This window comes from Lepidothrix coronata, unplaced genomic scaffold (assembly GCF_001604755.1).
Source record: "Lepidothrix coronata isolate B3197 unplaced genomic scaffold, Lepidothrix_coronata-1.0 Scaffold127, whole genome shotgun sequence".
NCBI lineage: Eukaryota > Metazoa > Chordata > Aves > Passeriformes > Pipridae > Lepidothrix > Lepidothrix coronata.
In genome coordinates, this window is record NW_016690307.1 from 1,104,509 (window position 1) to 1,127,689 (window position 23,181).

A 23,181-nucleotide genomic window follows, 5' to 3' on the forward strand; every position below is an offset into this window, starting at 1 on the left:
CCGGGCGGGCCGCGGGCTCGGCTGCCGCGCTGCGCGGGCTCCGGGGGCGCCGCCTCCCGCTGCGGCCGCAGCCGCGCCTGCCCGCGGCGGGAGTGGGAGAGCGGCGGCGCCCTGACGCGCTTGTGTCCCGGCCGTAAGGCGGGAGCGTCGCCGTGGGAGGCGAGGGAGGTCTGAAGCGAGGAGCGGTCTGCGCGGGGCCCGGCGGGATGGCCGGGGAGCCCGGCGGGATGGCCGGGGTTCCCGGCGAGCTCAGCCTCATGGATAGGGGCCTTAAGAGGTGAGTGAGGAACGGGCCGGAGGGTGAGGGGCGGCCCGGGAGCGGAGCTGCCCGGCTGACTGAGGCCCCTCTCCTCCGCAGCCTGCTGGATGTGTCCCTGAGCTCGGACCTGCACACGCTCAACGCCCACTGCAACCGCATCGCCAGGATCGAAGGGCTCGGCCACCTCCGGAACCTGCAGCATTTGGATCTGTCCTCGAACCAGATCCGCCGGATCGAGGGGCTCAGCTCCCTGGCGAACCTGCGCACCCTGAGCTTATCCTGTAACCTGATAACCAAAGTGGAGGGTCGGCAATGTTTACTTCTGTCCATTTAGAAACTCATGAAAGTTTTCTAAGATTTGTCTTGAAGGTTGCTTCTGGAATGTTTGCATATAATGAAGGTTATGCAAAGTTAGCATGGGCTACTAACGATATTATAATGTGAATTTTAAAATGTCTATATAAAATGTGGTAAGCTGCATCATAACAAAATGCCTTAATTAGAAGGAAAACCTGATTTTTATTATTATAGTTTAATATAGTCGTAATATAATCATAGTAATAATAATTATGTGATGTCATAATTCGTAGTTTTGATCTTTTAAGGCTCACTTTGCAAGCTTGGCGTTTGAAAACAGAGCATTCTTCTGCACATCTTATGGTTTCTATGTTTTTCTCATTTTGCTTAGGACTGGAAAAACTCTTTAATTTAACTGTGCTGAACTTGTCATATAATCGCATACATGATCTCTCTGGTAAGTGCCTTTGCCAAGTGCAGTGCAGTACAAACCATTTATCTTACTTTAATTTTGAAGAACTTGACCAAGTGTATTTTGAGAAGTTTCTAGTACTTAAAGTGCTAATTCACCGAATAATTATATTAAGAGTGGCAATTGCTGCTCCTCTCAGCTTTCAAGTTTCTAACACCACAGATTGTTCTAAACTGGAATTTATTCTCCTGTGTTGGGCAAGGCCAAGCTTGTTCAGAAAGTAGCACAGTAAACATTTCAGACTTATTTCCAAAAATGCAACTTATGGAAGTTCTCATCTGTGTCTGTTTGTTAAAATGGTCAGTTGTTGCTTGTGAGATTTTATGCTACAGAATCAAGAGAATTTGTAATACAAAATTAAAAAGAACATTGGTAACAATTTTGTTAATGAACTGAGTTATAAAATGAAACTTCAAGGAAAATGTTTATTTTTACACACTTTTTAACAGCCAGAAACTAATGTGTTTCTTTACAGTTAGCTCTCATAACTAGTTTAAGTGTTGTACTATGTGGTAGAGTACCACAGCTAATTAACATGTATAGGCAAGGATATGGAACAAGTGTTCTTCTCTCATTTCCAGTTATGATATATTATTTACTGAATATTTTTCAACAAGCTGCCATTTGTTCTAAACCCTGTAGTCTAGGACCGCAGCACAAAACATTTTTTTTTTGTTTTTTTTTCTCAAATTTCCAGGATTTCGATCCCTTCATGGAACCAGATATAAGATTAGCCACATTGAGCTTCACAGCAACTGTGTAAGCAACATTATTCACTTACTTCAGTGCACAAAGGGGCTGCACTGTTTGACGAACCTCACACTGGAAAAAAACGGAAAAGCCAATCCAGTTTGTCACACAGCAGGTATGGATCTCATGTTAGGTGGATACTCTGTGCTCATTAGGCCAGTCATTTCCTTTAAGCTGTGAGCCATGTTCTGAAACTTGCAAATTCATTCATAAGCTGGCCAGCCTGCGAAATCTAAATTCTGTCAAAAGTAATTAATTTTCCATGAAAAAAAAATCTCCCCCCCCCTGTATTTTTAACATTGTAACATGTTGTATGGTTACATGAGGCTCAGCATTTTCACTTGTGAATCCAGAGGAGTGCCACGAAGATTAGACGGATGGAGCACCTCTCCTGTGAGGAAAGGCTGAGAGAATTGGGATTGTTCAGCCTGAAAAAGAGAAGGATTTGAGGTGACCTAATTGTGGCCTTCAAGTACCTGAAGGGAGACAAGAAGAAAGATGGAGAGAGACTCTTTTTCATGTACTGACAGGACAAGGGGGAATGGCTTCAAAGTGAAAGAGAGTAGGTTTAGATTAAATATTAAGAAGAAATTATTTACTGTGAAAGTGATGAGACATTGGAACACGTTGCTAAGAGAAGTTGTGGATGCCTCATCCCTGGAAGTGTTCAAGGCCAGGTTGGATGGGCTTGGAGCAACCTAGTTTAGTAGAAGGTGTCCCTGCCCATAGCAGGGGGTTGGATAACTAGGTGATCTTTAAGGTCCCTTCCAACCCAAACCATTCTATGATTCTATGATATTATTTTTAGGTTAAGGTTAGTAGTGGCAGACTCTAGAATACTCTGCAGTAATTAGCATTTGTATCAAAATAGTAGGCAGGGGTTTCACATAGTAGGCAGCATGGAGACAAGTTGGAGATTGCATGTGGATATATCGCTTTCAGTTAGGTTGCTTAGAGCTTCTGCTTTGGGGGTAGGTTTTTCCTGCCATTTAAATGTTACACTCTGTTTTCAAACAAGTTAAATTGTAGCATCCTGTTTTGGTGTCGGGGGTTTTTTGTTTTCTTTCTTTGTGTATATTAGAGGGGAAAATCTATAGAAGGGAAAATATGTAGAAGCAGAGGATGGATACTTCTGGGAGAGCTCAAAGATAATTTCATTACAAAGAGTAGAACAGTATGAATAATGCAATAATACAAAATAGCAGCTATATAATGAGCATATAACTGATACAGGTGTAATATATGTACAGTTAGAAAGAAACCTCAAAGGTAAATGAGGAAAGCCAAATTAGGTTTTAAGTAATATTTTCAAAAGCAAATGTTTTACAAATGCATTCAGGCACTACGGAAACAGTAACAGTTAAAGTTATCTGGATAACTCAGAAAATTCCAGTAGTTTTCTTCAGCAAGTATTTATGTGACACTAACTTTAAAAACTGAACAGAAGCCCAAATTCCATTAATTTAAAGAAAGTTAACTTCAATGCTTTACAGTTTCATAATGCCTTATTTCATTCACTGACAAAGAAGTTATCTCAGCTGTTTCAGAACTGGCCTTTCCATTACATTTGTCTATCCTTCCATTTGATACAACTGTTTTTGTGCAGTAGTCTGATATTAAAAGATTGTCTGTGCAACTGCAGTGTGCTGATGATGGTTGGGAAATCCCAGTGTAGGCCAGGACCAGGCAGACAACTTCCAAGTTCATTTAGTTTTGTAATGTTATCTGTTGAATGCCATGGATGGGGAAAGATGAGACAATTGTAGATAACTTGCTACTTTTTTTCTGATGCAGTGAATCATTTAAGATGACAGGGTAGCTGAAATGCACTAGACATCTTGGGAGATTGATTTCAATTTACATGTGGTCTTTTCCTCAAGGTTATAGAGAAACTGTTCTTCAGTCGTTGCCCCAGCTAACAGCTCTAGATGGAAGAGGTATTTCTGGTGAACCAGTGGACCTGGAAGAAAAAAACTGTTCAGATTTGCAGTTCTTAGAAGACGTTTTGGGCTCTTTGGTTTCATCTGGGTGCCCCTCACCCAGAGATCAGGTGCCATAGTTTGTGTGTACTGATTTTAATAATGATATGCTTTATTTTTATATTGCATGCTGCTCATTAATGCTGCAAGGGTTGTCTTTCCTTCTGATAGAACAGTGTTGCCTTACCGCTGGCGACACCCCATATCGACCAGGCATTGGCTCATTTTCGTCAGCGTACAAGAATACCAGTACAAGGTGCCACCAGCTCCTCCACAGAGCTTGTCTCATCTTCAGAACCAGAGAAGACTGAACTTGATAAAATACACAGTGAGATGAGGATTAAAAGAATAGAAGATCTGATTTCACAGATACTGCAAAAGGTGATTTTTTTTTTTCTGTGATCACACAGGAAGTTTTGTTTGTAAAATCAGGTGTACATTTCTGATAATGCAAAAGTTTTCTGGAACAGACTGGAGCATTTCTACTGGTGTTTATGAGCTTATGATGCTAATGTGTTCTTAATCATTTTGAGAAGCTGGGAATAAAATAAAACCAAATCTTTAAAACTGAAGATTGCACTTCGAATCCGGACAGCTTTCATACTGAATAAAAACCATAGTGCATGGGACTAGCAGAGCTATGTGATCATGTTATGTTAGAAAATTCTTGTCTGGTTTTTTTACCCTGAAGCCATCAATATAGTAACTGAACCAAAGTAAAACATGAAATGCACCAAAACACCTGGATTATACAGTTGCTGAAAATTAATTTTACCAATAAGTCAACTTGATCTGATATGTTTGTCAGGTAACATAGTTTGTTTTGTTAATATGTTTTGTTAGCATAGGTAGCATACAAGTTTGTCAGGTTTAACAGTTGGTGGTGTTTGCAAGGCTTTTTTGGTTTTAAGTGCTGTATTTGTTTTACATTTTGCACCAACCTCTTAGGCCTAAGGATTTTACCAAACTTCAGGAATTTCAAAAAGATACACCTATATATTCTCAAGCATGTTGGGTTTATTTTATCTTTAAAACAATGAAATATTTTAGGAAGGAGGGAAGGGATTCTAAAAGTAAAAAATTGGAAGCAATTATTTACTTTCCTATCAAAATTATTTTGTGTGAAGTTTTTTAAGAATAGCCCCTGAATAAGTGTTAGAAATTAGCCAATTAGAAATGGTAAAATTTATAGATAAAATTTTTATCTCTTCCTAGGTATCTGATAGCTCAATACAGGAAGCTCCTCCAAGTTGTCTCAAAGCTAAGAGAGACACAGATCCAACTTCTGAGAGTGAAAATGAGAGTGGGAAAGAGAACAACAGAAAGGTCATGAAAAGAAGCAAGATCCCTCCTCACAGGAGAACTACCTTATCTCCTAAGTGTCATGCGAGTCATCTTAAGAACAAAGTAACCAACAGGTATCCTGATGTTTGCCATATAAAGCCAAAATGAATTAAGCTGAATATTGTCACAATAAACATAGTACTTGAAACATTTTTCTGAAAGTGGTAGGTTGGGTCAATTAGCTCTGTTAATGATACCTTGAAAATGAGTAGCTTCTGAGGCTTCTTTCTGCCACTTCTCTATATGAGCAGTTTCTGCCTTTAAGTGAGAACAAAATTGAACTGAAGATTCCAAAACAAACACTTTCAGAATTCTGACAGCTTATACTTCCATCTTTGTTTTAAATTGTGGTGACAGAAAAATTCTCCACAGACAGAACTGAGTCATTAAAAAATAAAAATAAAAGATTCATGCTGTCTGAACAATGATCAAGAATTTAACTGTCCATATTTTGTGATGAAGCTGAGGATGCCATAGTGATTTGTTTGATTTATCAGGAGTGATGAGCAGAAGATGATACAAATTGGAATATTTTAGCGTGGTTAGCCACTGCAGCTCTACAGCTACTCTGCTTCTCCAGAATTGTTTGATATCTGTGTGATCATAAGGTGTCTTTCAGATACATATAACTAGTTTATGCTATCTTTTCACAGCTGACTATTTGAATTTAGCTGTTTTTGCTATGGTCTCCTTGCAAATTATTTTCTGTGTGGTTTTGAACTGTATTATTCAAATGTTGCAGAGAACTGTAAAATTTCATCCTGTAAAAGTGTCTGAATCCCTTGTTACTGTTTAAACTCTTAAATATACCTTGATGTCCTGCAAATATAGGGAAGAGAAGAAGAGTTCCTCGAAGTGTTCATACTCCAGTCAGAAAGACTCTCATCTTAATTCATCATCAGATAATCAAGACTTGAAAGTAGTGGGAAGAAAAGCTGAAATACTGACTGGTAGACAGAGCAATATAGAAAAACTAGAAGAAAGTCATTCAAATCCCACAGAGGAATCAACATACCAAGTAGGTTTTGCATCATTTCAAATTAAGTATGAGTATGTCTTCACCTGAAGCCAAGCATGTCTCCTGGTCAAACTAAAAGTGGAGGTGACAAAAAAAATTGCATGTAGATAGTATCAAAAGTAGTGTTGTTCTTGTAGTGTCAACTGGGAGAGGATTTATTTTGTTTCACTTTTATGGGAGTTTTTGGCCCGGTCTCTTGCCCTTTGCTCTGTCACCCATGAATTCCAGAAAGACAAAAAATCTTATTCTACAATTATAAATATTATTTGTCATTTTTGGCTATGCTTGAACGTCTACTAGTAATTTGATGCTTACCACATTCTTGCTAAGGTGCTGATTCAAGAACTGGATCAGGAGAAAGAAAGGAGGTGGAAAGCAGAGCAAGCAGAGAAGAAATTATTAGAGCATGTCAGAGAGCTACAGAAGCATTCAAAAGAAGAAAAGAATATTCAGAGTATGGCTGTATACACTACAGACAGGTAGGGAAACAGTGCTGTAATATAAGAGTTTTGTTTTGGGTTTTGTAATTAATGAAAATTCAATTTGTAGCCTTAAGAAATGAGAACAGCTTTAAACAATATACTTGGAAAATAACACATCAAGAAGTAGTGCTAGAATTTCTCTCAGTATTACCTAATGAAATTCCCTTCTGCAGCTTTCTTCCTGTTCTAATCTTAGAACAACATCAGTGTGTTGCTTACCTCCATTTCCAGCCATTACTTTCCAACTGTATCATAACGGTACTTTCAGTTCAAGCTCTAGTAGCTGCCTCATATCATGCTTTCACCTTCTGTTTCCCAGTCTCTCTTTCCACCTATACCTACAGCATTCCTTGTGTTTTTCCTGCTCAGTGCACTGGAACAAAGGTGTTTCTGGCCGGCCAGAGTTGGCCTGTAGGCAATATGTTGTGCAGGGCAGGCCTAGCACATCTTTGGATAGTTGTCATCGTTGGTTGTCATCGTTCTTGTATAAGTTCTGAGCAGCAGCTTTTTTTCAAAAGATCTCTCTTCTAACAAAGCATTGTTTGTCATCAGATATTTTTGGAGTTGTCAAAGACGCATTTTCTTTTTTGTAAGGAAGAAACAAGTCAGGTGCTTCCATGACTGACTGTGATTATTTCCCTTTTTTCCTTTTTGTTTTAAGTTCACTTCCCACCTTTACTTGTATTAGAAGCTTATGTTCCTTTTCTGTTGAGATAGACCTTATATAAAAATTGTTAAAATATTTAGGGATGTTTCAGCACTTAGTGAAGATAATTATTAAATTACAAATTGATGCTATATGTTCAGCCTGTGTGTAAGCAAAATGATTCTGGAATATCATTTCCTAAGAATCTATCTGTGAGGTTCTCTCCAGCTCAGGCTTTTTAAAATGAAGCTCTACATAGTAATGCTACACATGACTTCAGTAATAGTTTACATCTTTTTAAAGTTTTACATGACAGTGCTGTAAGTAGTAAAACTCGGTAAAGAACAAGATATGGTGTTACAACAGTTACTAATGTTTTTTTCTCAACGTACTTGGCATCAAGCTAAAGACTAAAATGTTTGTAATACAACTTCATGGCATTTATTTGCAGGCTAAAGGAATTGATATTGAAAGAGAGAGATGACAAAGCAAGACTGCAAGCAGATGTCCAGCACTTGAAAGGTGAAACTGAAAGACTTACTAATGAGTTAAATCAGGCAAGAAATAAAGAAGCAGAACATCAGAAGGCCATGCAAGCTTTAGAAGAAACACTATCCAAGATGGAGACACAGAGATTGCAGCAACGAGCAATAGAGGTAAATATTTTTCATGAGTAAATAATACAATGGCAATGGGGTGGCTGCTATAGTCCTGGATACAAAGAAACACTAGATTTTACAAGCTTTAAGTCTGAGTTTTCCACAATAATAGTAGTTAATAACAGGTATCAATTTTAATTGTCAATTAATGTATTTTATAAATGGAAGTATGTCATGTAATGTGGTCTTAAGATAAAGGATTACAAGTCCTATGTACTTGAAGAGTTGATATTTTCTGATAATATACAGTAACAAAACCAAGTTTTTTAAAAAATCAGTAAAGATCTTACTAGTCCGATGGAAACCTGGTGATTCTGTTTGTTTTGCTGATCTAAAGAATTAGATGCTTTTAATTGCAACCAGAACAAAACAGTAATTGCTGAGAGCTTACTTTAAACATTCTGGTTGTTTTGAGTGGGGGTTTTTTTGTTTTGTTGTTCGGGATTTTTGGTGAATATTTTTACAGCTGGAGAAGATAATGATGCTTTTGTTGTTGGAGGCACTTTTTTCAGTATACAAATGCATAAGAAGATCAAGTTGCTGGACCAGATACTGCCACTATTTCTGTCTAAAAAGTCAATGGCTGAATTTTCAGTGTCCTCTAATATCTACACCTTTTGTTTTTTTTTATTCCTATATTAGCCTATTCGTGTGTCACTGAACTTACAGAAACTGAATCCTAACATATGCATCCTGAAAAGGCTCTCAACTTACAGTGCAGTGCTGTAGGAGGTGGTGTTGGTCAGATATCCTGAAAAGAATGAGACTCAGGGCACTCCTGCAAGTGCCATTCAAGTCACCCTCTAATTTAGGCTGCTGTTTGGGCATCTGAGTGGCTCTTCCATTTTCTTCCTTACCTGTCGGTACCCTGGAGCTATTACAGATCTAGAAGTGACCCTCAGTTTAGATCAGGTATCTGCCTGTCACCTTGAAAAGTACTAAATTTGGTGATTTAGAGAACAAGAAAGAGGGGTTTTGGGGCTGGGGAGTTTTTTTCTATCCTATAAGAATGGAAATACCTTATTGATATATGAGGGGTTTATTCCTTTAATGAGTTTGTAGAAATATGTCATCTCCTTGGATAGTAATAGCATTGCTTTTAATTACAAAACTTTCTTAGGGGGAAGTCTTTGTTCCTGTCTTTAAGATCCTGGAGAAAATACTCTTTAATAATTAGGTTTCAAAGAATAATCATGATGCTCTAGAAACTAAATTCACTTTTTTAATGTTCAGATTTAATATGCCTTTGGCCTATTTTATCAACTCCAAGAATAACAAATTCTATAATATTTAATAGAGCTTTCTCATAGTACACATTGGCAGTTAGCTTCAGTGGTAAATTACACTTGCTCCAGGCAGTCACTATTTAAGGCCTTCAGTCAGCATTACTAGATGACTTCTTGAAGGGATTCAAGATAAGTCTACTATGCATCTAAATGCCTATTTTCTGCCTATTTTCTGGAAGTCTTTAAATTTGCATCTGCTCTTGCTTGACAGTTTTAAAGTGATTCAATTTAGGTGAGAATTGCTTCTCTGCATCCACAAAACAAGAATACAGTGGGGTGTGTCTAAATATTACTAATAATTCTCATGAAGAACATGAGAACTTAGCCTTCTGAAGTGTCCTGATTTTGAATTACCACTTCATGAGTAATTCAAAACCTTTTTTATAACTTTTCTTTTTCAAATTCTTTTTTTCTCTCCTTATTGAAACAGGAAAGAGAGCTTTGTATATAAAAGGCTTAAGCTTATGAAATGTAATTACTCAGAAAAGTTTGGATCAAATGGAAAAAGTGGAGTATGCCATCTGGAGTTTACAGATTCTCCATTTTTTGTAAAATCATTAGGAAGCAGCTCTGTTCAGCAACTCTAAACTGTACAAATCAAAAAGCGGTTTGTATAAGTGGAGTGCTAAAAAAAAAAGGTTATGTTGAATACATCTAAAAATGTTTTGTTTGAAACTAATACAAGTATTACAATATGAGAGTTTATAATTGAGGAAATCATTCTGCCAATGCATTTCTTCCACTTCTGCAGGACACTTTCAAGTTCTTTATAAATTAGGTAAATGCCTTTGTTTCTTCATGAAAATTGCTTTTTTTGTGTTGCAGTAAGTTAAGCTAAGACTTAAACATTGGTCTTAAATTTCTTCTAGTGAAACAAAATGTATTAAGAATAAAACAAAATAAAAACACAACCAATAAGAAGCAAACAACAAAACTTATAAAGCACCTGTTCTTTTGTATTCCAGGATAAGACATGAAGACTAGATTACAGTTTTAAAAAAATCTTGTTCTTGTCTTTATGAATTCCACACAGATGAAACAAGTGCAAGAGGCAGAGCTTAAAGCATCAGCAAATGAAAGAGAAGTACAGTTACTTCGAATATCCTTCCGACAACAGAAGGAGAAGGTAAAACAACTACATGAACTTCTCATATTAAGAGAGCAAGAGCAAAGGTATTGGGTCATCTATTTTCTTTTCACAAGTTAATAGAGATGCTAGTGTTGTAAATATACTGTGTTTAAATGTGTTCTAAAGTATGGATGTGTTTTAGTTTGGATTTGTTTTGTGGTTTGGTTTTGTTTTTTTTTTTAAGTAATGTGAGAGCTGGTCTTTGTAAAAATGTAAATGTCTTCCCACACATTTTCTTGCTTGTTTAAGAATACCTTCATATCTCATAGATTCCTGACTCATAAGTTCATGTAAGCAACTTCCATTTGATAGGTTCTTGTCTTATTATATGGCTGAACTCTTTATTTGAAATACTTGATCTGTAATCCAGGAAAAATCAGATAAAAATAAAATTGTATCTGAATTACTGTCTGAGGAGTTATATATACTACAATAACACAAAGTATTCAAAAAAATAAGTCAGCTTCTGCAGTATCCTGCTTGTGAGTGTGGGGGTGAGTTACTTCTGGCTGATTTCCTCTTCCATAATTTCCCTGTGGTACAGTAATATGTGAGAAAGGTTACTAATAAAATAAGCTGGTTAAATTTGCTAAATTTTACATGGGCAAATGTATTCAGATACCAAGATAGCTTCAAGTTTAGATGGAAGAATCTGATAGCTGTGTTTTGAGAACTTCCAATAATTGTAAATCTCCAAAAGATGTAATGTGAAGGACAGTTTTTTTGCTTTAAAGCAGATGAACAGAATAGTCTGAAAGTTCAGGGTACTTTTGCTTCAACATTCTCCTTTTAGGTCCTCATTGCTGCTGCTTTTTGGGTTCTGAGTCTTGAGTGAGAAGCAACACTTGTTGGTTGGGTGAGGATGAAGAGAATGACTGCAAAAGAGGGTGTCTGGCTATTCAGGGCTTTTCTCTGATTCCAGTGTCACTTCCAGATGTTTGACAGCAAAGCTAATAAATGCTAACTAAAAGCAAAAGAGCAATTTAGTAATTTCTACAAAAGTTTGAATTAAAGAATAAGGATATTTCTTTGGGTGTTTTAACACTAGTCAACAGAATTTTCCTCATGGCAGTGTCATTGTCATAGAAGACTGAAATCTGTCTGTGAGACTAAGGAATTTATCCCATTTATTATGGAATTCATTATTCTTGTTCAGTAATACCAAGGAAGTGAATTGAAACGGCATTGCGAGATACTGCAGTTTATGTCTCAAGTGTATGTTTGGTAACTTCAGGAAAGAACTTGAAACCCGAGTTGCTTTAAATGGACCTGAATTTCAAGATGCTTTGTCAAAAGAAGTGGCTAAAGAGGAGCAGAGGCATGAACAGTGTGTTAAAGAATTTCAGGAGAAAATTAACATGTCCTACCAGAAGTACAGAGAGTTAGAAGATGAATTTCGTTTAGCTCTAACTCTTGAAGCAAAAAGGTTTAAAGAGGTAAGACTGAGAGAACATTTAATCTCACATGAGGTGGGGTTGTAGTTCTCCTAAGTGTGTTGGGTTTTGGCACATATTTTGGGGGTGTTTCGGTTATTGGTGTTTTGTTGGGTTGGGGTTTTTTTTGATCCTTATGGTCAAGCATTCATGCAAAAATACTGATAGTAGGCTTTGAAATATCAATGATTAGAGCATCAACAGCGAATGCCAAGTCAGCACTCAAAAAACGTAGCATTTTTGTTCATACATAGAAGTTAATCAAAAGAAAGGAGAATAAAACACTTCTGTCTGGTGTTATTACTTTCTTTTAAAGTATGTCAACATTCTATTAGAATATATTCAATTATAGTAAAAATGCATGTGTTTTGATAAGGTTATAGTTACATATATACTAGTGTATTTAATAATGAAGTACTTTATTGTTTAACTTTTCAAAATTGAATTTTGGGATGCATTTTGAAGCTCAGAATTCAAAACTTGTTTACTAAACTCCTTAGAGAACTTATTTCTTTGGCTAGTATTTAGATTATTTTATATTTTACCCTTCAAATCTTTCTGCTGGGGAAAAAAAAAGATTGAATTTACTTTAACTCCTTCTTTCAAGATTTTAATGTCAATCTTAACAATGAAATTAAATCAAGGCATTGTTTTCAGTTCCCAAGCTCTGCTTCCCATCCACTCGTGGTTTTTGTATTGTTTTTTTTGGGGGGGGTTGATTGGTTGGTTGGTTTGGCTTGGTTTTTTTGTTTCTGTTTGCTTTGTTTTGTTGGGTTTTTTACAAATATGGAGCTGGGCAGGACCAGTTTCAAGTTGAAGTCTTACCAACAAACCAGTAAAAAACCAGTTTCAGATATTCACTAATTTGATATACAGTTGATAAATTTCTATTTTTTTCACTTGGAATTTAAATGTCACTTGTGTTTATGTATACACACTTTTTCCAAATGTTAGCATTTTTCAAGTCTTGTCTTACAAAACTTTAGGTAAAAGAGGCTTTTGAAAATGTTTCTGCTGATCTAGTTAAACATAAGCAAGCCCTCTTTGAGTCTGAACAAAGGGAAAAAGATATGGCAAGTCTGATCCAAGACCTGACAAGTATGGTAGAAGAACAGAAAGCAAAGATTGCAGAATTAACAAAATCAAATGAAGAAGCTACAGCAAACCTAAAGGTACTTGTTTCAAAACACTTCAACTACATACATTTTTTTTTTAATATTTCATCCATAAAAGTTAATGATTCCATAAAAGGTTGACTGACTGAAAGACACATTTCCTGTCGCTTTAAAACCTAGTACTCCACATCAGCCATTATTCTTGCATCTTGCACTTCTATTTCTCAACAAATGCTGCTTGCTCCCCATATGGAAGAGGACTAGTCGTGTTTTCAAACGTGCACTCCTTGCCTTGGGAGCACTGGCAGTTTGTATATAATCGGATGGTCAGTCAAAACTACAAAACCTACATTAGTAACCCTGACCCCTTGTAAATTCAAAGGAATGGAATAAGCTTCTGCATTGGTCACTGTACATGAAGTAAAAATTAAATTGAACAGATAATCCAGTGTAGTTAATTAGCAGCTTAATATCTCCTAGTTGCATAACATTAGCAGTATTATTCATTATCTACTAATTGTCAAATTTTAATGTTAAATACTGTGGGCACAGTTGCTTTGTGGTAACGTATTCTAGTACTATTCAACTAGCCATAAATAATTTTTAAAAATCTCAGGAACATGACTTTTAAATGGATGTATGATTCAGTCCATGTACGTATCCAGTCCCTCTTTGTGCCAAAACTTGGGTGCAGTACAACTGCTGCACAGTTGTTTCTAGTCTCCTCCCTCCATGTTGCTGTTGGGGTGTCCAAACATTGTGTTGGTATACAGAATAGGATTCTGCTGCTAAGAACAAGATTGAAAAATACCTATATTAAATAGCTGTAATCTGTAAAACAAAATGTAGACTGCATAATTGAAGATAAGTATCACTGGAAGTGAAAATTCATCCCAGTTCTGTCTGTTTCCTTATGATTTGTTTTTTAATATCTTTACTTTCTCTTTGTTTTTTTTTTACCTGTGAATTTGTGATTCTAAATAGGTTTTTATAATGGCATTGATAATTTAGGGTAGTTATCTAGAAATCAGCTTTACAGTTTTCTGGGATTGAAGTATGTCTACTTGAAGCAAATTTGAGTTTTGTAACTGCAAAGAAATGCATATAGAACCCTGAATGCAAGCAGAATATTTCTCAGTTAATTTGCTGTATATAAGTATTACTTTCCTAACCAGGAAATCAATTAGTATTGATTTGAAATTTTGAATACTTGTTTTAAAGGATCTTATTGTCTTTTTCCAATGTTCATTCATACAGTGTCGAACTCGAGAACTTGAAACTGTGACTGAGGAGAACAAACAGAAGGTCGTTCAAGTTGAACTTCTAAAAAAGGAAAATGGAAAACTTACTTCTCAGCTGACAGCCCAGGAATCTGTGATTGATGGGTTAAAAATGGAAAGAAAAATATGGGGACAGGAGCTGGCACAACAGGGTAAAATAGTTTTGGGGGGATTTTTTCTTTTGCAGAAAAAATGGTGGTGCTCAGTGTCTTACCTCTCAAATAAACACTCCAGTAGAGTTGTAATCATGACAAGGTTTCTGGCTCTTATCTAGTTGTAGAGTTGGTGTGCAAAAACAGATGTTCTGTGGCACATGGGATCTGTAACAGCAGTTGTGGGAGTTGGTTGCGAATACAGCTTATCTATTTCCTGAAAATATCAAAATACCACAGTGTTATACAAAGAGCTTTTAAATATGAAACTAGGAAAACAAAGATTTGTAAATAGAGTTATATAATGCTATTTTTCTATCAGATAAGTCTAATGTGAAAATTTCAGTATGTATCTTAAAAAAGTATAAAATACTGAAGGAGGGAAGAAAAACTTGGGCATTTTTCATTTTTCTCTATTCATGTGACTCAGCACCACCTTGTGGGCTCTTGAGATTGGCTAGATCTGTAAGAACTACTGCTGACTTTTTTCAGAGAAGTTTTCAAAGGATAAAACAGAGACCTTCAGTTCTACACTTGCTACCTAAGTGTTACCTACCTACAGATTAAATCCCTATAGTGTTTCCAATGGACAAAATAGTCAATGGTTTGGTTTGTAAGGTGGTTCTTACCTTCACCTCCACCCCATTTCCCAGCATTCTACATCTTGAAGTCATCTGTAAAAAGAGCACTGTAGTATGAATATCCTGTTTGTCTAGGAGCTCATCTTGCTCAAGATCGGGGAAAACTGGAAGCTAAAATTGAAGTTCTGACAAATGAGATTGAGATGTTAAAAAAGCAAAAGGAACAGGACAGTGATACCATAAGAATTAAAAACAAAATACTGGATGATCAGACAGAAACAATTAGGAGATTGAAAGAAGTAAGTGCCATATCTGACAATTTTTGTACTTAACTTTCACTGCAAGTCTTAATTTTAGCAATTGTAAAGGCTGTAATGAAAGCTGGTCCTGCAGTCCTTGTTTACCAACTCACAAATCACAATCAGGCTGTCAGTGGCAATTCATTTCACTGAGAGCAGAAGAGAGTTTTTTTTAAATTCATGTTCATGTACAGAAGTGGTACTTTGAATCTCATTGAACCATATTTATGTACAGACTTTATTCTCTTTGCCTTGCTTCAAATTTTTCTTGAAAATGATTTTGAGAGAGGTGAAACCCAGATAGTATAATTCTTCCTGAAAAAGGAAAAACAATTTTAAATGTTTGCTTCATGTTTATTTTACAACAGGTAAATGTTTTTTTCTTTATTCTGTTCTTGTAAATCAATATTTTGGCAGCAGAGGTACTGTGTTTTGTTCTAATAATTCCATTCATTCATTAGGAGACTTAAAACTTTAGCTTATTAATCAAAATTTATAGCATGTTATGTCAGTCAAAGTTAGATGCATTACTTGTTACAGATTGTGAACTCAGGGACTGTGTAGAATAGGTTGTTCAAAAGAATAAGTTGTTTATTCAACTGTAGAATAGGAGTTCAAAATAACTTTTTTCTTAACTTGCTTTCAACTTCAGATTTGTTTTGGTGGGTTTTTTTTTTTACTCTAACTTTTTTCAGATGAAGATTGATCAACTGGCTATCACTTTACTAAGTGTTTTTCATACATTCAGAAGAGTAAACTTTCACATGTCCTTCTCTGCTTTATTCCACCATAGACTAAACAAATACTCTTAAATTGTAACGATAGAGTTAAGAGTGTTTATGTGTACTAAAATATTTATCTTCTAAAGGGCTTACAAGAAAAAGATAAACAAATCAGAAAACAGTATGAAGAAAATCGTGAAGCTCAGAAATTGTTTGAAGTAGAGTTGGATGAAAAAGCTGCTGAATGTGAAAAGCTAATGGAAAAATTAGAAAGGCAGAATGAAAGAAAGGAGGAATTAAAGCAACTGCTAGAAGAAAAAGAAGTAGAACTTGATGACATTAGGCATGCACACAGGTGATACAGACAAGTCACAATAATTCTTTGGGATCATTGTATGCAACACTGCTCTGAAGTTATTCTATGTTCAGAGAGTATTTGCTTGCTATTAAAACCCCCAGAAATGAGGAAAAATGGAAGTTTTTTCTGCCCTCCTAAGAAGTGGTATTTATAGTCATTGTAAATACGTGCATTTTATTTTCAGCGCATTGAAAAAGAGGTGGCAAGGTAAAGGAGAGCTCTTAAGCCAGCTGGAGGTGCAGGTTAAACAAATGAAGGAAAACTTTGATATCAAAGAGAAGAAGCTGATTGAAGAGAGAAATAAAAGTCTTCAAACTCAAAGGTGAATACCTTAATAGTTTATCTTGTGACTACTCAGTTACTGTAGAGTTTCACTGTTAATAAGTGTACAAAAAGGTTTGATTATATGGCAAAAGAATGCATAATACCTTTCTAAGTACTTGTGAGCCCAGTTCCAAACTCTGTGTGCCTAGAAGGAATTCTCACTATACAGATGATGTACTTTGTGGAACTGGCATTCACTTACAGCATTTGTCATTTAAACTTATTAGCTCTGTTTCCATTTTCTTTGATAATGACTGGAGCCTACACTCGTTCCTCCCTACTATACCCATTCCATGCCAATGCTTTTGATTTACCTTGTGAGTAAACTCCATGTCACATAACAGAGACTCTTCTACAGCGATCACACGTGCTGGCTGGAGTTGTACAGTGAAGATGTTTGTGCGTGTGAGGCACAGTCGGTATCAGAGTTTCTTTGAGCATGAGCCTGCCAGGCCTCTAGCTCATGACCAGGATGCATGGAACAAATTGATTGCAAATCAGAGATCAAGCCAAGCAATGGTGGCTGGTGTACAAGGGAGGCCACAGTGCTTTCACTAATTTCTGTGCAGGATAAACTAAAAATACATCATTCACTGTGTACGAAATGGAGGACAGATCCTCAATACTTACCACAACAATATTAATAAATCATAGAATTATTTAGGATGGAAAAGATGTTTAAGATCCATCAAATCCAATCATTAACCCAGCACTGTAAAGTCCACTACTGAACCATCTCCCTAACTGCCACATTTACAACTCTTTCAAATTCCTCCAGGGATGGTGAAATCAGCTACTTCCCTGGACAGTCTGTTCCAATGCTTGACAACCTTTTCTGTAAAAAAATTTTTCCCAATTCCAATCTAAACCTCCCCTGGCACAACATGAGGCCATTTTCTCTCATCCTGTCACTTGTTACCCTCGTTTAGGTAGTTGTAGAGAACATTGAGGTCCCCCCCAGGCCTCCCCTTCTCTAGGCTAAACAACCCCAGCTCAGCTGCTTCTCTTGAAACTTCTGCTCCATACCCTTCACCCACTCTGTTGCCCTTCTCTGGACATGCTCCAGCACCTCAATGTCTTTCTTGAAGTGACCTCACTAGTGCTGAGTTCAGCGGCACAATCACTGTTCCGGTCCTGCTGGCCACACTATTTTTGATACAGGCCAGGATGCCATTGGCCTTCTTGGCCACCTGGGCACCCTCCTGGCTTGTGTTCAGCCACTGTTGACCAGCACTCCCAGGTCCTTTTCTGATGGGCAGCTTTCCAGCCACTCTGCCCCAGTCCTGTAGTGCTGCCTGTGGTTGTTGTGTCCCAAGTGCAGGATCTGGCACTTGGCATTGTTTAACCTCATACCATTTGCCTCAGCCATCAATCCAACCTGTACCAATCCCTCTGAAGAGCCTTTCTGCCCTCCATCAGATCAACATTCCTGCCTAACTTGCTGGCTGTTAATTAGTATTCCAGTCCATGTCAAACAGACTGTTTCTAAGTTACCTGTCATTCTCTTTGTGTACAAGTAGCAACAGATTTTTAATTTATTTTCTTGTTCCTCATGTATGGTCAATTTTTTTGGATCAATAGTTAAATATGAGATGATGCAGAAACAAGTACTCATAACCCAAAAAATTATTTCATATGCTTCTGGTATTATGGAGAAGTGTGCTAGACTGCTGCCCGTGATAAGCTTAGATTCTCAGTATGATTTTTTTCTTTATTCTTTGGCTTCCTTCTCATGTTTTTCTTCCTTCCTCCCAACTATTCTTGAGAAAATACCAGCTAGTTAATCAGACTACATATTTATTATATTTATCTAGCAGCAATAACCATGTTACCAAAGGAATAGCTATGACTAAGGTTTTTTGCTTTACATTTTAAGTTAAACACTGACTCATTATACATTGGTTGCTATTTTAAGGAAGGTTATCTGATTAATAAATGAAAGGAAATAGCTTGATGGTCAAGTTTGATTAAAAAACAAACAAAACCAAACAACAAACAAATAAACAAAAAAAAACCCCAACCAAAACCAACCTCCTCAAATAATCAATAATTGTTTTGGAATAATGGTTTTGGAATTGTTAGAAAATCAATAGCAGAACTGAGCTTTTTTTCCAAATAATTTTGGATTGTTTCAAACGTTTATTGTAAATTAATTGTATAGTTCCAGATAATTCTGGATTGTTTCAAACATTTGTTGTAAATTAATTGTATAGTAGAAAAATTTGCCTTGCTTTTTGTTCCTACATATTTTAGAGTTATCCCCTAAAATTCGCTTGAGTCAAGAAAATGCTTCACAACTGTGAAGCAGACACTTTTCTGTTGCTGTCAGACAGGGTCAAACGCCATTTACAGGATCACACGGTTCAGTCATTCACTTCTTGGGAAGCAAAAGCATAAAAGTAGATATTTGAAAACATGTGAAGTTCTTATCTATATTGACAGTAGCAAGCCCAAATCTTCATAGTCCTTGGTAGTGATTAAATGCTTCTGCTAAGAGGAATGCCAGAAGCCCTGAACACAGTGCATAAAACCAGAACACGTACTTGAGAAAACAGGACATCTTCTAATGCTGATATTGATAGAAGTGTCTTTGTGCCTATGTTATTAAAACCTTATCAAAGGCAGAACTGGACAAAGCAAAATACTTCCGTTGTTTCCAGGAGCATGATCTCTTTTTTTAATCATTTTTAGGATTGCTGTGGAAAAGCTTCACAAAATGGATAATGCTTTTAGAAAAAAACTTGAGTCAATGTTGGCAGCACATCAGGAAGAACTACTGCAGCTGGCCAATGAAAAGGAAAAACAAATTGAAGCAGCAAATGAAAAGGTAATTTTAATAGTAAATGCATATGTTTATTGTATTTGCATTTTTATTCTACAGCCACTACAACAGTGGTGGCTGGAAGTCTGTTTGTATCTATCAGTCTGATCTCTGAATGGAAACAGCCCTGGTTTGGTACTCAATCTTTGCACAGCAAGAAAATCTCTAGAACTAGTATTCCAGCAAAGTAAAGCTCCATGCTTTGTAGCTGTAACGAATATAACACTTCCTTATCTATACAAGCAAGAGTAATGATGATTAAGCCAGATAATCCTTTTAACTCACCTGTGCCAATGTTAACAGTTACTGTTCCTGTCGTATACTGCATTCTTCCTTGGCATGACAACTGGTGCTTTTTCTCCATAATAAGTTTTCTGGTTTTCATGCATTCTTGCTATCTCCTAGCAGGTTAATATTTTTTTAAAGCAAAATTCTGTTACTGCATCCAACGTCAAGAGTAGTGCATTGCATATTTAAACATAAGCACATAACTCTTGCATTGCTTATAAGTGTTAAAAATTGCCAAGATTTTATGGGTTTAGGTGTATTAAGAAAAGCAAAAATTTTATTTGATCTCTGTGTGCTCTTTCAGGTTTACTCTGTTGAAGAAGAAATGCGGGAGCTTCTGCAGGAAATGGCAAACAATAAAAAAGCCATGGAAAATAAAATACAACTACTTGCACGTGCACTGAATGATATTCAACAAGATCTTTGAAGATTATTAATATTTACTCTAAAAACATGTATTACACAAGCTTAAGCAGTTTCATACACTACAATGCACTTTTCCTTGTTTTCTAGAGAATTGTCTTTGTTGTTTATTTTGGTGGTTCAGGGATCAGACATAAATGTTTTTATGTTATATTCATAATAAATAGTTATTTCTAAGCTATGTTTATCTTTAATTGATTACAAAATGAATCAAAACAGGTATAGGTGAAAAGCATCATATGAAATTAGGAATTTGCATGTTTAATAAGAGAAAAGAAAGTTGGAAAGTTCTAAGCCAAGAGCTTGAAGCTTTGCTTCACTGCGGTAAAGAATCTTGTAATGAGAGATCCAAGAATGTTGAATCATAGAATGACTTGGGTTGGAAAGGACCTTCAAGATCATCTAGTTCCAAACCCCTTGCCATGAACAGGGAACCTTCTGCTAGATCACGTTGCTTAGAGCTTCATCCAGCCTGGCCTGGAACACTTCCAGGGATGGGGCATCCACAGTTTCTCTGGGCAACCTGTTCCAGTGCCTCACCACCCTCACAGGAAGGAATTTTTTTCTAACACCTAATCTAAAACTACTCTCAGTTTAAAACCATTCCCCCTTTTCCTGTCACTACATGAGAAATAGACTCTCTTCATCTTTCTTGTATCTGTGAAGTTTAATCTGCCACTGTTGAAGAATGCATGACTACTGCAACTTAGAGTGGCTCTTTTGGCAGCATAGTTTGGTTTTCTCTATAGCAATAGGCTTCCCACCATGCTTTTGAAAAATAGGAGATAATGACCTAACAGCTTCTTATGGAAGCAAATCATAAACCTTATGTTAATACATTGTTATACTTCTTTCATGATGGAGGCTTAACCATCACCACTGTACTTAGGCATTTACTTCATTTGTTTGTTCTCAGAAGATCCTAAACTGTTACTGAACTACACTGTACTCAGAAGCGTTTCATGATCCACTAGTAAATAAAACAGTGAGTAGTAAAATTGAGTGCTTTTTGGCACACCAGGCGGAGCTATTCCCACCTTGCACCTCACAGTAGTTGAAGTGAAGTGCTGTTGCTCCAAGGATAGAAGCTACTTAGCTGATTTAATCAGCTCGTTCAGAACCTGGGCATTCAAGCAGTGACACTGCATCTGTATGTGCCTTTTTGTGCCCAGCAGTCCTGTAAAAGTACTTAGTGCTAGTAAAAGGCCCTGGCCTTTAGCTATGAGGCCCACTGGACTTGTTATCAACGTGTTAATGAAAGCTTGTTGTGTGAACTGGAGCTTGATACCAGCTGCCTCTTGTTATGAGGTCCAGCTTAAGTGTGGGATGTAGCAAAGGCCTTGAAAACACAGGCACAAGTTGAAAGTAGAGGCCATGGAAGCAAAAACAACTTTCTGATGGTCAGTGACTGGTCTTTCACAAAGCACAACCTTGAAAGCTGGGAACAGACTACTTTTGTTTTTAGAATGGAAGCAGCAGCAAAGCAAAAGAAAAGGCAGCCCAACAACACCTGAATGAGGTGCCTGCAACAGCCTGGGAAAACAACCCCCACTCCACAGGGTGGAGGTGGAGGGCTGGGAATTGTATAGAGATTATAAAAGGGTAAAATTCCAAACTGGGGGGGGACACACATAACACACAGAGAAAACAGGCACCTGCTTCAGCTCTGTCTCCTTGCATCCGGAGTTCTCACACCTGACCCATGAGAACACCATGAACAAGCCATCAGCACTGAAGGGGAGGTGTCTACACTGTGGTACTCCCAGCTCAGATAGGATAGAGCTGTTAAGGATTGTTCACTTGGAATCTGTGCTACTGGTTGATGATATGTAAAAATTAATACATAGTGGCAATGGTTAGCAAGGTGTAGGAACCAACTCTAATTAACCAATTGTGTTAATGAATGTTAGTCCAGTAAATATTGCTGTGAACTTTAAAATTAGCCTAATTTATTCTTCTAGCAGAATCCTTTATCTGCTAGGTGATCTCTTGATTCCCTGATACCAAAGGCAGAAGAAAATTATTTCTTATTCTTGTCTCTACACACTCCTTCAGAAACTGCAGTATATGAGGAAATACTCACTTGGAAAACTGGCCTATAGTATTTTCATGGGTATCACTGGTGCAGAAAACTTGCACCACTTGAGAGTGCATTCTGTCATGTTTATCTAGTATTTCCTTGAGCATTTCTTTTTTCTTTGCTTATTATTTGACCAAGCTACACTTTGGGCGAAGTAATTGAGTAACTGGAATGCACCATGAAGTTGAAAGAACTTACCCTAATTCAGTGTACTAGTATCTCCTCTGAGTTTTTACTCCAAAATGTTTGTTCTGAAACTTTTCTGATTTCATCAGAGGGAGTTGTTAAAATTTTTAGTATAAATTCTTTCTATTCCTTGCTCTTGGCTCAGAAATCTCATACTGCAGTACTTGAGTACATGCACATGTTAGTACTGCTTGGAATGTTTGTTTTTCTTGTGGCTAACTGGCATCATTTCCCTCTTTATGCTTACATGGCTCCCTTAGAGCTTTTTAATAAGCATTTAAATGATTTCTAGCTTTGAAAGGTTAAAACAATAAAAATGTGGTGCAGGTGAAAGCTGTGCCAAATTTACCAATTCATGAGGATGAATTTTAATCTGACATTACTGTAAGGTATAAATTAATAAATAGATAAAAATATAAACAAATTGGAAACTCTGACCTCATCAGATGCAAGGCATGCTCTCGTGCATTAATCGTGACAACTTAAAATCAGTTCTGCTGTGTTAAGAACTGGCTGGAGGGACGGGCCCAGAGAGTGGTGGTGAACGGGGCTGCATCCAGTTGGCAGCCAGTCACTAGTGGTGTCCCCCAGGGATCAGTGTCGGGCCCAGTTCTGTTTAATATCTTTATTGATGATCTGGATGAGGGGATCAAGTGTACCATTAGCAAACTTGCAGATGACACCAAGTTGGGGGGGAGCGTTGATCAGCTGGAAGGCAGGAGGGCTCTGCAGAGGGACCTGGACAAGCTGGAGAGATGGCCTTGTTGAACCTCATCCCGTTGGAACCAGCCCAACTCT

The 23,181-nt window shown here is 37.1% G+C and overlaps 1 protein-coding gene and 1 long non-coding RNA gene across 3 annotated transcripts; one reads left to right on the forward strand and one right to left on the reverse strand.

Moving 5' to 3' along the window:
* The first annotated feature begins 167 nt into the window (after positions 1 to 167).
* LRRCC1 (leucine rich repeat and coiled-coil centrosomal protein 1) lies at positions 168 to 20,298 on the forward strand. Of its 2 annotated transcripts, XM_017826464.1 has the most exons (19): positions 168 to 277; positions 359 to 564; positions 948 to 1,013; positions 1,726 to 1,893; positions 3,659 to 3,828; positions 3,929 to 4,138; positions 4,973 to 5,175; positions 5,933 to 6,119; positions 6,450 to 6,598; positions 7,699 to 7,903; positions 10,226 to 10,365; positions 11,556 to 11,757; positions 12,741 to 12,926; positions 14,127 to 14,301; positions 15,018 to 15,181; positions 16,050 to 16,258; positions 16,446 to 16,583; positions 19,277 to 19,412; positions 19,999 to 20,298. In XM_017826464.1, exons 1-19 carry the CDS (start codon positions 207 to 209, stop codon positions 20,119 to 20,121), a joined length of 3,108 nt encoding a protein of 1,035 aa, XP_017681953.1. In that variant the 5' UTR covers positions 168 to 206; the 3' UTR covers positions 20,122 to 20,298. The 2 variants fall into 2 exon arrangements, 1 of the variants encoding a protein (XP_017681953.1); XR_001876673.1 differs by lacking the exon at positions 16,050 to 16,258 and having other exon boundaries at positions 19,999 to 20,015.
* On the reverse strand, positions 2,335 to 15,040 carry LOC108502974. The gene is made up of 3 exons (XR_001876674.1): positions 14,931 to 15,040; positions 14,364 to 14,518; positions 2,335 to 3,738 (listed from the first exon to the last, which is right to left on the reverse strand). It is a non-coding gene; the product is annotated as an uncharacterized LOC108502974 (long non-coding RNA).
* Positions 20,299 to 23,181: the final 2,883 nt, after the last annotated feature.